We start from the raw sequence: 14,211 nt of genomic DNA, 5'->3' as shown, positions 1-14,211 counted from the left end.
GTTGGGAGTGGTACACATACACCTTCGTATATATAGGAGAAATCAAACTGGTGTCAACAGCATTCTGTGTAGACTTGTGTCTGGATCAATGGGAATCTGGGATGACATTCAATATTCCATTTGAACATTAAGTAATGCTACTGTACAACACTTTATCTAATCCACGAGACACTGTCCAGTATAAAAATATATATATATATATATATATATATATATCTTTAAAAGATAGGAATTTCAGCTGCAGTTATACATTCTGCAGTCATACATATATACACGCACATATGTCTTGTATCTTGTTAAGATTTTAACAACTAAAGCATTACAGCGATTAAGGCTCTGTATGCTAAAATCTTGGACTGGCTTTATGCACTTGTAAAAACGTTATTTCTAATTTCATTGAATTTGTTTTAAAACAACAGTACATGCGTTTGTACTAGTAAACTTAAATTATTTTATGTTTGATGGCTACTTTAGATTTTGAAGGATTTTGCATATTTGCCAAGCTGTGGGGAGTGGCGGCTTCTATATTCTTGTGTTTAAAATAGCGAGAGAGGTCGGAAACCCTTTTCCTCCAATCTTCCAACCAGAAAAGAAGCATGGAGATGCTGTAAGAAGGCTGCTGCTTCATTTCTCTCACTTCCCTCTAGCAGCTGAATGGAGGGAAGAGCAGAGTCCACCAGTGGCAGATCCAGGGGTGGGGTATAGTGTTGCACTTGTACTTCACTTAGTTTTAAACTTTGGATCGAGCAGGAATCAAACTGCCTGGCAGCACCAGTGGCCTTTCTATTCAGGCAGTGCTGAGGGTGTCAAATGAGGTAATAACTCAATTTACCTGATACCTGCTAATGCTTTTTGTTCCACAAGTATTAATGAGCCTCTCTCTTTTCTAACAATCTTGATGTCCCGCTACTCAAGCTACCTTTCATTCAGCAAGTTTCCCATTTGTTACCTACTTCTGGTCTCTGTCTGCAGGCCTACTTCACAGGCCTGCAGATAGTTTGAGCTCTTTTCAAAATCCTAGATCTGCCTATGGAGTTCAGTCTTCAGTAGCAGCTACAGTTTCACATTTTGGCTGAGCAGCCAAGAGCCACTGACAATTTAACTGTGAAAGGGTTAAATCAATAGCTTTGCCTAAGCAGGAAAGAGAAGGTAAGCAAGCTGAAGGTCAGACTCTGTCCCTGGTATATGAAGCCATAAATATGGAAATATATATTTTTTCTCTTAAATCTGCCCCCTGTCCCTTATTTGGGACATGTAGTATGTAGGAAAATGAGGTATTTCAGCTCTAGATAGTTAAGCTGGAGCACACAAGGCAAAACAAGAAGAAGAATTTAGATTACAGGAGAACAGTAATGCATAGATTTACATTAGAAAACCAAAGAGTTCTTTAGGAAATGGCAATTCATCAATACTGAGAACTTTCAATGTAAATGTATATGTCAATTCTTAGATCCAAAATGGGGTTTCTCATAGAGGCTTAACCACTACCACAATCCCACCCTTGCTCCAAACAGGTAACCTATTAACTTAAATCATTGCCTTGGGGTGCCAGAGACTCAGGCTCAAGTTCCAATTCTGAAGCAGGCAGGGCTAGTATTTGATCTTGGGTTTCCTACACCCAGAGGATCAGTCTAAACACCAGACTCCTGGCTACTTTAGGGCATATGGATCAGTCTCTCATTTCTCCAACTCTGACAAGTCTTAGTTTTGTTCTATGAGAACTTTTTTTGAAATACCAAGCATTTCACTGGAAAACCATTTCCCACCTATGTTTTAATTCAGCAGTGCTCCATCTCCAGCCTGCAGACCAGATAAGGCCTACAAAGCCAAGTCATCTCGCCTGCAGGGATCTGGAAATTTGGTGGCATAGAAACAGCGGCAATTAACACTGCTACTATTCCCCCACTGCCAAATTTCTAGGTCCTGCAGGCCAGATGACATGGACCTATGGGCAGGGTATGACCGTGGGGCGTGATCTAGATTGGTGACCAGTGCAATAGGTGGGACTAGGGTCCCACACCAGATCAGGCCTCAGAGCAAAGCACACTAATCCCACACCACTTATTGGTTTTACAGTGAAGAATGTATTTTAGCAAATACTGAAGATTACATTACAAACTCAGGCACAGATATACTTTTCCTCTTTACTTACAAATATTTTTCACTTCTCCACCCTCCTCCTGCCCCAGCCCACTCTACCTGCTGAGTATAAGAAAAAAAACTTACAATTATAAAAGTTAGATGCGGGGAAAAACACTCTGTAGAAATTCAAAGAATTAAATTGTACTTCTATGTAAACTGTGCAAACTAATCACTGAAGAGCAACATAAATACATAAAAACAGGCAATGTAGAGAATTGTGGGAACTGTTTGAAAGTATATGCCAACATCTGAACTCACCTTCACTACTCTTGTCCTCTAAGAATAAATTACGCCTGCTATAAGATCTCTCTCCTTTGAAGCCATGACTTTTTGGATTGTGCAAACTTGTTTTATTCTCATCCTCTGACAGATCACTGTCACTAGAGCTCCACACGATGTCTGCAGGCTCTCTCGAGTTCTTAGATATAGAGATTCCTACTAAAGAAAATGTTGATGTTACACTATTACAATGATCAAAACAGTTAGTTTCTTAACTTTAAATAAATTGCAATATTTTGAGCTGTGGCAGGGCAGAGTGAATCAGTCCCCACATATTAGAGACAAGCAACTAACTATCAATGCTTAATGTTATCATAGCATTTACCACTTACACCAGGGGTGGGCAATTATTTGGGTCCAAGGGAGACACAGGGAGTTTTGATGAGCGGGCCAGGTCAGCACCCACCCCCCTCACCGTCCTGTGCAACAACTCACCAAAACTCCCTATGGGGCTCTGGGTGGGCAGGGAACAGTGTTCGGGAGCAGGAGGGGCAGGTGAAACTGGGATCATGGGGCCAGGTGGCAGAGCTGTTCCCAATGTAGCTACCTGTGGCCAGGTGCCACTCTGGTTCCCTTGCCTCCAGCAGGAGCTGCCCAGATGAAGCCTCCCCCACCCAGCCACCCAGAGTGGTAAAGCAGGGACAGGACTAGGAGGAACACACACTTAATTTAACAGTAAGAAATGAAGATACAGAATTGTAAGCTTTATACTGTCAAAACAAATTAGAGAAAGTTACCCATGAATGGCTTGATCACTAGGAACAGCTGTTTGTTTACAGAGAACTGCTCAAGGTGTAATTTTTAAAGATTAATTACAGATGAGTGATGGCTATTCTGATGGCTTTTACCCATTATTAGGGGCACAAATTGAAAAAAAGAGTTGGAGCTTGGTAACAAAGGGAATTTCAGTTCACAGCACAACTTGACATAGCAAACCAAGATCCCCTATTTCCTTCCACTATTAAGCTGTCCAACATGAAAAATTTAACAAGTTTTGGGCATCTCAAATGAGGGAGTACTGAATTCATGGCCTTCCTTACCCGGGGGGGGATTTTTTTTGGAAAGCCACAAAGAGCATTATTTTGAATGCCAAGCAAAAAGGTAGATTTCCATTATTTCACATTGTTTAACTTGAGGGGAACCAACAGAAGCATCACAGATTTTGGGGAATGTGAGGACACAAAAAGTTTAAGTAGCTGCCCTCCATTCTGATGGATGGGGTGCAGTTGGACAAAACTGATGTACTACAAGAGGGCCTGTAAAAATCATGGTGGCTTTCTTACTCCTGCAAGCAAGAATGCAGGAAGTTTACAGCAATGGAAGCTTCTACTGCAATCAGCTTGTGCAAATGAATGAGAAAGAAGTTACAAGAACAGAGGACAGATGCTGGCAAACCTGGTATACATGGATGGGAAATGTTGACTTAAAAGAGTTCAAAAATGCAACATTTAAGAGTAAACTCTACCATAAGAGCATGGATCTTGTTAGACCTCACAAGGCAGGTAGTGTTGAGGCATGGCAGTAATTAAAGAGTAGATTACCAAAGGCAGTGATGTTAGTGGTTTCGTTGGTAATACTCTCCCACCAAAGTGTGTAAGACCTCCAGAAGGTGGTATGATGCATTACACTGCAGGAGTATCACCCTTTGAGATCCCAACCACTTGTCAGAGAATTAAAGAGTCCAATTCATTTTATACAAGTTGTTACCCATGGACACATGGTCAAACTGCCACTTAGGTAATTACCAGCAATATTTTAACTGAAGTTTCACCTTTACTAGCCATTCTGAACTGCTAAGTAACTATTTTAATAGTATACAATACAATTAATAAATATGAAAAAAACATAGCCCACCAAGTGTGTCTTCAAAAGAGGTAAGCAGTGACCCAAGATGCTTATTAATCCTTGACTTCTTTTCAGTACATTCTGTAGTCTGTATGATAAAATAATGTGCTGAATTAATTATTTTTCTTATTCATTCAACATAAAATACTGTGCCTATAGTACTATTGTGTTGAGTCATTCACATCAGCATGCTAGCTCAATGAGCTTTATTTTCCACTGACCATGAAGTAACAAGGAAGATTACCAACTGTGAAGAAGTCCCCTTCACCTTCCCCCCACCCTCCCCCAAAGCACCTACTGAATAACTGCTTATTTTTTTCCTTTGGGTTAGAAACTCTTCCTGCCTAAAGAAATGACATTTCATCTCACCTGGCAGAGGGAAGAAAAATGGACATTTAAATTCAAATTATAAAGGATAGAGACAAGAAAATAGATGATGCTATCCTTATTCCTATTTAAAAAGGGAGGGAGAGGAGCTTCCAGTTATCCTGTCATCAAATTTCACAAGCCATGCCAGGATGGGGTTGATTAGTATTTGGATAGGAAACTTCCAGTGAACAGCCATGTGATACAAGCCACAGAGTTGATACTACAGTTAGTAGCATTTTTATATCAATTAGACTTAGGTCAATTTTCAGGTACAGTGGCAGAGGTGAGGTCCAGATGCCAATCTAGATGAGACACAAGCCTGAGGCAAGTTTCAAATATATTTGAAATACAGAACAATTTCCTATTAGGAAAAATTTAATTTCTCTACATAAAATTTCATCTAGTTTCAACTATATACGATATTCTTCGTCTCTAGATGTTGGCTAAAAATGATATTTAGAGGTTTATTTTTGGGAATTAGATTATAGGTAATATATATGCATTAAAATAAAGCTCGTAGCAGCAAGGGTTAATTCATTTCTAAAATCCTGGTTGTTTCAGCCTCTTGGGAAGACAGGGTGTCTGCAGCTAACAGATATACACAATTAAAAACATCTACATTTTCATAATAGAGATCAGCCTGGCTCCAGGGGTTGCAAAAAGCCTTAAGCTTTCCAGTTCTGGGGGAACAGACCAAATTAGGAGAACACCAAGAATGCCCCAAATTAGGATGTAGGCATGTGATAGGTTTATGAAATGTAATTTTAGCTGACAATACAGAATATGCAACAACCACAAGGCCAACTGACGATGCCCAGGGATGAACAGTCATCAGGAGAAGAAAGAATACAAAAGGAAGAGTTTTCAAAACAGCAGGGAGACAGTTGGCATCAGCCCCAACCTCCAAGGTTGCTGACATTGGACACTCAAGCAAAGAACCTCAAGATGGAAATGTACTAACTGGACAGACTGCTCGCTTTGTGTATATTCTGGGCACTAGGAAATTTGGGTAATGTATGTTGTACTTTATTTGCCTCCATTGCTTGTATTTCCTATCACTATGTATCAATAAATTTGTCTATTATGGAATGGAAATGTTCTGGTCGGTCTGAGGGCTGGGTCCCCCCCAAACAAGACATCTGGGTCCTAAATCTAGAGCCAACACTAGAGTGTTACTGTATACTTTTAAACATCTACTGTATTGCATCCCAAAATCTTTATACTAATATTTTCTCTAAATATAAATTTAGAGCTACTCTGGGATCTTTCCAGACCATAGGTGTTATACATAAAAGTGAAAAAAGACACCATCACATGCACAGAGAATATTATACAGGCAGTCCTTGACTTACAGCGATTTGCATTTGTGGCACTCCATTATTTACACCCGTGTTATTACTTACGACACTGGATCCTCACACTTGTGGCACTACAGGGAAATTTACAATAAGAAAAAGAAGGCAGCAAAACAAACATCCCTGGATCAGTTTCTCAAAAAACTATCAGGTGGCCCTAAGTCCCCCCAAAAATTTCCCCAAAGAAGCTCTTCTGAATTCCATGACCCTGATGAAGGTGCTCCTTCACTTTCTGATTAAAGAAAACGTTATGCGATTAGTTACTGGACTGCCCTGTTTTATCGATTTATATACATTACACTTTAGAAAACTTTGTACTGTACAGTGTATATCATTTATAGTTGATTAAATAGTTTATTTAAATATGCAGTTTATGGTCATTTCTATAAAAAGCTGGGCTTCAGACCATTGGCTGGGAACGTAACCCCCTATAAGAACATTGTTTCTATGGGAAAATCAGATTCGATTTGCATCGTTTCGATTTACAGCACCTTTTCCAGAAACATAACCTGCCATAAGTGCGAGGACAGCCTGTACAAACAATTCCCAAACAGCTGCATTTTTCCATACTTACCCACCTTGTCATTTCAACAATATGCTTTTCAATTAACTCTTAGAAAATTTTAAATCGTCAAACATGCTTTTTCTTATTTTTGAGAATACAAGAAAATATGATGACATAATGGCTTAAACATTCCATCTGACAGACATTTTGGAAGAGGAGTTACAAAGCTCTTGAAAGCCCAGTGATCTGTTACAGGTTTGTTATAAACAGAAGGCATGTTATTTTTGGATTGTCCAGAAAAGCTAAAATGGATGGAAAGCCCCATGACCATCAATCTGCACCTCTGACTTGCACCATAAGCAGACCAGGACCTTACCTGCAGCACAGAAGTGCTCTGAAATCCATCACCACATCTGAGCCAAGCACTGGAAATGGAAGAAGTAGCCACTTTTGTCCTGACATTTGCTTTTTTAAACTCCAGAGGTGTCTCCTCTGGGAAGGAGGCATGTTCACTAGTCCAGGCTCGCTTCCTCTGTCAAGAAAATCATAAAACTATTAAAATATTGTGCATACATATTGTTATGTTAAGTGCTGTTAAGTCCATATCATGCATATGGCTATTGTGATTTCAATACTTAAAAAACTGGAATTTCTGCTATTTATTACGCAGGAGCACTGACTCAATCAGTGGGGGCCAATGCTTTTGGCAGTCTGCCTCAAATTACCCTGCATCCTCCTGGAGTGCCACCCCAATACCTTTCCCTTACCTGATCTGCTGCTTAGCTTTCTGTTACCTGCCCTGGGTTTCCTAACCAAGGTGCTGCTCTGCTTTCTGCTTCCTGCCCTGCAGTCCCTGCCTGATCTGATTCTCTGATTTCTGCCAGTATGCTGTGTGATACACACAGAGGCCACCTGTACCATAGGTTGGCCATACCCAGACTAAATTGCCATATGGTACAGTCAAACAGTTTACCCTGGGGTAAAACAGCATGGTTTTACCATATATCACCTTCCAATGGAAAGCTGAGGCTAAACTGTGGCACTTTAGCTTGAAATAAACTCAGCCTCAAGGCCTAAGCTACCACATTTTAGCTTCTCCTTAGCATGAGGAAGGAGCGTGCATGACATTGCTTACCACAGAAAAGCTGACATCCACTAAAGCCCAACGCGACAGCCCCTTCGTAACTGCTTTTTGTCCATACTCTATAGCAATCCCTTCCTACATTAAAAAAAATGTGTTAATCTACATAAAGCATTTTTCACTTTGTGCCACCAGTGAGACATGGACCAAATTGTTTGTTATAATGGTTTATAATGATAGAAAAATCTTTATAGTTATGTGGATTCGTACATTAGTATATGAATATATTATGCCACTAAGTGTTCAATGTTAGATGTGAAACAAACGGTACTAATACTTGAGAACTTTAATGCAAGGAACAGATTCTCTGACACATGAAGCTAATTTTAAAATTTCACACAAGTTATAGATGGTTAATTGGTGGCATGAACTTCCCACCTTGCTCTCCTACCTCCAGATTGCATTACAACTAAATTTTTTGCTTTCTGTTAAGTTTCTTACAATGTTTTTTTTTTACACTTACTTTTAAGCAATTTACATTCCTCTGGACTTTTAAAAGTTACACATATGCTCTCCTAATTGGCACAAGCATTTCCAAGAAGGTTTTCTGATTCCACTCAAAATTTAAATCAGAATTAATTCATGTCATATTTATAGAAAAAGTTACCAATTTTATAATATATTGCTGTATCAGAAAGCTCATTTGCAGTTTCAGTATGCTTTGCCTTTATTCATAGATAGTTATCCAGCCTACCCTTATCATGCCTATAAGCCTGGTATTAGAGCAGGGGTCAGCAACCTAAAGCCAATCCAGCGAACAGAGCCACTGGATCTGGTCCACAGCTGGGGGCCTTGGTGGCATGTGGCAGCAGGGGGGCTTCACTTGTATCAAAGCAGGTAGGAAAAGCAAAGGTGGTGGTAGCAGTCACATCTAAGTGCAGGCCTGCCTCAGAAATGAGCTGGGTCATTTTGACCTGCTGCCCAAAAATGTTGCCAAGCACTTTCCCAAATCACACCATGAACAATAAACATGATTTTCTCTGCCTTACAACTAGCTGTGTGTAATGCGTCCACCACCTGAACGTGTTCTGGTATAGCAGAGTTTAGAGCACTTAGAGGCTGTATTAAGCAGACTGACTACTGTTTTAAATCAAAGGATTCAAATGATCACATCAAGATGACTTAAATAATTAAATTTAGCAGCTCTCCCAACAGCTATAGAGTGCTCCTCATTCTCCACCTGCAAAGCTCTCCGTAAGAAATCTCACCAGGCCTGCCTATACGTGCATTAAGGTGCTTTTCTCAATGCACATTAAATTTAGGACCACCAATGTGAAGTACTAAACGCATGCGCATTTTTTAAAGTGACACAATGCGCAGTATCCTATTTTACTGAGCATTAGCATAATCACACTAGTTTTTATGTGACACTTTAATGTACAGTAAAATAGGCTACTGAGCATCAAAGCACATGTGTAGATGTGCCCTCAGTGACCCATTCTCTTGTTCAATATCCAATACTGAGCCATCAGTATCTAAACCTACTTGTGTAAAGCAACGGTAATATCAACAAGCTGTTATTTTGGGTCCTTCTCTAATTAACTTATTGGAAAAACTTTTAATTTACTTCCATCATAAAAAGAAATAGCCATTTTGTCACCATCATCTTGCAAGAGAAGGAACAAAAAGGGGGAAAAAAGTCTGCCAAATGTTTGTCACAGACCTATGAAAGATATCGTATAAAAACTGTATTTCTGGGGGATTTTGAATGGTTACTGTAGGTAACCTCCCAAACTAAACTGAGAGCATGGCTTCTTTCAGGCAGAGTTTTAAAGCTTGCAATTAATCTGTTGTAACTGTTTCTATGTGCTCATGCCTATCCCTCAGCAGGTCAAACTAGGTAATGATTTACCTGTAAAAGAAGTGGGTAGTAAATCATGGCAACCTCACTTCTGTTTATGGAAGAATAGAAGAGAGACATGAAATAGATTTAGTGGGACTATGGCAAAGCCCAACTTTTTAAAGCAGTATAATTGTTTCATCTGCTTATTCTTCACTATAAATAGTTTTAAACCAATATAAGAAAGATGCAACTTTGTATTTGGACACACCAGCTAAATTGATTTTTCTCACTTTTGGGTGTAGATGAACCCTTAAGTCAGGGGTGGGCAATTATTTGGGTTGGAGGACCACTTAAGGAGTTTGGGTGAGCTGTTGTGTGCCTGGGGAGGGGGGTGCTGACCCAGCCTGGCACAGCAGAGAGGGGGCAGGGGGCAGCCCCTGTCCATTGCCACTGCTGGCCCTGGCCCTGCTGCCCAGGCACCCCAGCCCATCTGCCCTGCACCCACTGCTGGGGGTGCAGGACAGATTGGGCTGGCAGGGTCTCCGTGGAGACCACAATGGAAATCCTACAAGCAGGGCACACTGGACTGGGCAGATGGGATGGGGCTGGGGGTGGGCAGGGCCAGGATCGCAGGGCAGTGATAGTGTGGGGTCAGGACCAGAAGTGGGGGTGGTGGCAGCACAGGGCCAGGGCCCAGCGCAGACCTGCAACCCACTCCCCACACGTCCCTGCAATGGGCACTGGTTCCATGGGCAGAGACATAAAGGGAACAGATCACAGTTCTGCCCAGGACCCCGGACCCATACTATCAACGTCCCATTATTGCAGCCTCAGCCCTGACTACCCATCCTGTTCCCAGCTGCTGCTCCCTACTCACCTGCAGTCCCATTCCATCTGCTCCGCCATGCATGTCCATGCAAGAGGGGTCCTGGGCTGGTCCCCAATGGAGACTCCACCCACTGTTCACTCCATCCAGAGCCCCTGGCTGTGGGTGCACGGTAAACAGGTCGGGGTGCCTGGGCAACAATGCCAGGTCTGGTGGCAGTTGTGAAGACATTAGCAATAGCAGCCCGGTAGGCTGCGGGGACTTGCTGGGAAGCCAATTCTGGCTGCCATGCCACTCCTGCCCCACCAAAGGCCTAGGGGCAGCAGCACCAGTCTCATACATCACAGCCAGGAGCAGGGCTATAGCGAAATCTGGAGTGGCTACAGCCCCCTCCATAGCCCCCGCCCCAAGACCATCCCAACACAGCCCCAGCTCCAGCCGGCAGCTACAGCCTGCCCCACCCTGTGCAAATCCAGGGGCACATGCCTCACCCCCACCCCATGCCCTCTGGGGTGCAAGCAGCAGTGGGAGCCTCTCCCCCCACCCCATGAGCTGTGGCTCCATTTTGCATCCTGCCCCTGCCGGGCAGCACCTGCCCCTGCCTCTTTCCTTCCTCACCACAGGGGTCATTGATCCCTCTCCCCTCCCCTTCCACCATACCAGACTTACCAGCTGCACACAGTTGTATTGGAAATCAGATCGGTATCACCCGATATGCTTCCTTAAAAATCAGCTATTGGTATTGGCCCTCAAAAATCTCTATCAATGCATCCCTAATACGCAAAAGAATAATACAGACTGTCTGTTTGATTCTTAGCTAAAGAAATTGTGGCTTCAATACCAGCATTTGAAGTTTGGACTTATTTATAGCAGGAAATTGGGTAATGCTCTAATGTAGACAATGGCACCATGGCTGATTCCATTTTCAGCACTGTGGTAAGCTGAAAAATAGAGAACCTGGTTTACACCAAGGCTCATCTACTGTAACGCCAGTGGGAGGGTATCCATATCTGTAAGACTGACTAGACAGATATGGAGACAAAGGTTTGCCATATACAGGAAACTAACTGCATTTTGATCTACTTTAAATTTCCTGTTTCCCCAAGTAGAAAATTTTCATTTTAAAATAAGATTCGTGTTCATGCCATGTTTATAAGAACCCTGGGATTTACTCAGTGGTTTACAGTGAATATTTTATTCATTTTGTATTTTTATAAAGTGTCTTTTCTAATGTAATTGTATTATGTTTACTGGGCTTCTTTAAAAAAGAGAGAGAAAGAACTGTATTGTTTTCCATTACATTTTTTGGTCATTGCCCTTGATCTCTTCATTAAACACTTTGGCACATCCAAATCTTATGCTTCCCTTCACTGTCAAGCACAATGCTATTTTTCTATTTACTTATTAGATGGACATGTCACCCGTACTGACAAAGGTTCAGTGTGGCTTACAAAAAAAAGTAAAATAACTTATAAAGACACAGTGGAGCAGGGAACATCAAAGTGCAGTAGTATGGGGGCACCCTAGTAGGGTTTTTACTCGATGCACAGTCCATTAGGTTACTGGGACAAGCATGACAGAATGAGTATAAACAGGGTAACAGCTACTTTATGACACAAGTTCCCCCACATCAGCAGATAGTTAAACCAAATGAGAGGTTATGTCTACAGGAGAGGGGGAAAATGTATTTTAAGAATGCATTAGAACAGTGATTATCAAAGGATGCCAAGAGATCTTTTAAAGCAGGGGTGCTACAAGTGGCATGGGAAGCCTGTATGCATGACACCTTGCAGTTTGTGGAGGGGGCAGGTAGCATAGCAGCAGATAAGGCAAGAAGCAGAACAGCAGATTGGGCTGGGAGCACAGGGCAGACAGCAGAGCAGCAGATCATGCAGGGGCACAGGGCATGCAGCAGAAAGCAGTGAACAGTAGGTTAGGCATGGGAAGGGACTTGAAGTGACATTTAGCAAGGCTGTGGGGATAATTTATGGCACACCTGCCGAAAAGAGTGCCCCTCACCGCTTTAAAGGGTGCTGCAGAGCTAACATTGCTCCCCTGGTGAAGAAGTTCCCTCCTGCTGCAGCTGTCTTCCAGTCTGACCCTGCATACATCTTATGGAAACAGGTGCATGTGGAGTAGTCCCACCTGGTGGCAGCGTGAAAGAAACCTTAATGCAGGCAGGGACACCGCCTCCTGCCACAGTGACTTCCCGGTCCAACCTTACAGGCCTCTGGAGGTGCATGCAGGGCTGGACCGAGAAGTGGCTGTGGCAGGAGACAGTGTTCCCTGTCTGCATTAAGTTTTCTTCCATGCTGCCACTGCCACCAGGTGGGACTACCTCACACGCGCCTGTTTCCATAAGATATATGCAGGGTCAGACTGGGCGACAGCTGCAGCAGGAGGGAACTCTCCTGCCTGCATTCAGTTTATCCAAGGACTTCCAAAATTTCAGCTGCAGTCTCAAGAAGCTCAGCTGGCTCACAGTTCCTCACAAGGGGAAATGCAGGGTGCTATAACATTGTGCCTATTCCACAGCCCAAAGCAACTCACAGCAACTGGGCACATAAACCCTGTATAGCAACCATGTGAACTTTCTCTTGATCATTTGGAGGGATTAGAAAGCAATTAATTATTGAATAAAACTGACTGTGGTTTTTCTCATTATTCTAAACAGTAACACTTTAGACTGATTTCTTAAATGTCTGTATCTAGGTTCTCCCCCAGAGCAGGTTTCCTAAGACCTTCTACTTCTGTGGCAGGGATTCAGTCAGATGGCCCATGGGATTGAAAAGTTTTAGGGACTGTTTCCTACCTACCCCCCATCTCAGTCTGATTCATATATTAAAGCAGTAAAAACAAAGTATTAAAATGATATTTTAAAAATTTCATTCCTCATCATTACCTTCCACCAAAACATATTTTTAACAAAACTAATCCTTAGCAGAACACATTGTTCCCAGAAAAATTACAGTGGCGACAGTGAATTCTGTTACTTTTTTCAAAAACAAGATGAATTTTATTGCAATTATTTTTCTCTCTGGAATGAAAACTGGACACATCAATAACATCTTGCATAAGTCACAAATGTTGTGCATGAAGTGCCTGGAAACAGAACATCCAGCATTAAAAGTCACTAAATCTGGCACAAGGGAGCAAAATTATATAGACTTAGCGTTCCTCATAAAATCAAATTTTATTACAGCTCAAAAAATCATGTTAAAAAAAAAAATCGGTACATTATATAGAACTTCCAAAGACAAAAGCTGGCCAGTGAATTACACAAAAATAAGTGGGGTGTTTATATTTGATGGCTTACTTCAGCAGAAAGATTTCTGTTGCCTTCCATCCAGCAAAGTAATAGATTTTTATCTCATGACTTTTCTTCCACTGAAATCAAAGGTAGTACACTGCCATTGATTTTACTGGAATCATAAAAATGTAAATCCACTCAGAACCTAATCCTGCAGCCACTAAACTGGGTTCATTTCCCATCAAGTAAGGTAGTCAAGTCAACAAAATTAAAATATCCAGAATGTAATGGATATGTTCCAGATATGTCAAAAATTCATCAGGGTAAAGCACAGAGAAAATTATTTTACAGCCTTTAATAAGGAATTCACCGGCTGCCACTGTCAAAAACTACTGCTTAATTTTGAAGAAGAGTGTTCATGCCAAATCCTCCCATCAGAAGTGTGGCTATAAACCCCCCAAAATGGTGGCCAGCCCTGCAATCTACCTGTGAAATTGGCTGCCTCCCCCTCGATTTGAGTAGATCCCAAGACATCACTGAGTGAAGCAGATCAGCTCTGCCATGATGTGGTGTGGCAGAGTTGTTCCACTACTTTGGGAGAAACACATCACCCCTTGTCCCACCCACTGACAGTGCGGGACAGAGGACTATGTGATCTGCAGAGGCAGCTTTGAGTAAGTGAGGAAAATGGGGCTTTCCCTGCTTACCCAAACCTG

At 42.0% G+C, this 14,211-nt stretch overlaps 1 protein-coding gene across 2 annotated transcripts in view; it reads right to left on the bottom strand.

Annotated features, from left to right (window-relative positions):
• The window catches only part of SPIDR (scaffold protein involved in DNA repair), a 321,375-nt gene that overhangs the window by 301,189 nt on the left and 5,975 nt on the right, over positions 1–14,211 (bottom strand). The window contains exons 2-4 of one of the 2 annotated variants that reach the window (XM_090039932.1): positions 6,872–7,027; positions 4,276–4,354; positions 2,401–2,580 (exon numbers count right to left, since the gene is read on the bottom strand). In XM_090039932.1, the coding sequence (XP_089896058.1) occupies positions 2,401–2,580; positions 4,276–4,354; positions 6,872–7,027 (415 nt within the window). The remainder of the gene's footprint in view (positions 1–2,400; positions 2,581–4,275; positions 4,355–6,871; positions 7,028–14,211) is intronic. The other variant, XM_090039933.1, reaches the window with a different exon arrangement.

This window comes from Crocodylus siamensis, chromosome 3 (assembly GCF_052110815.1).
Source record: "Crocodylus siamensis isolate JL-2025a chromosome 3, ASM5211081v1, whole genome shotgun sequence".
NCBI lineage: Eukaryota > Metazoa > Chordata > Crocodylia > Crocodylidae > Crocodylus > Crocodylus siamensis.
The sequence above is the reverse complement of the archived record's forward strand: the minus strand, read 5'-3'. Positions and strand labels throughout refer to the sequence as shown.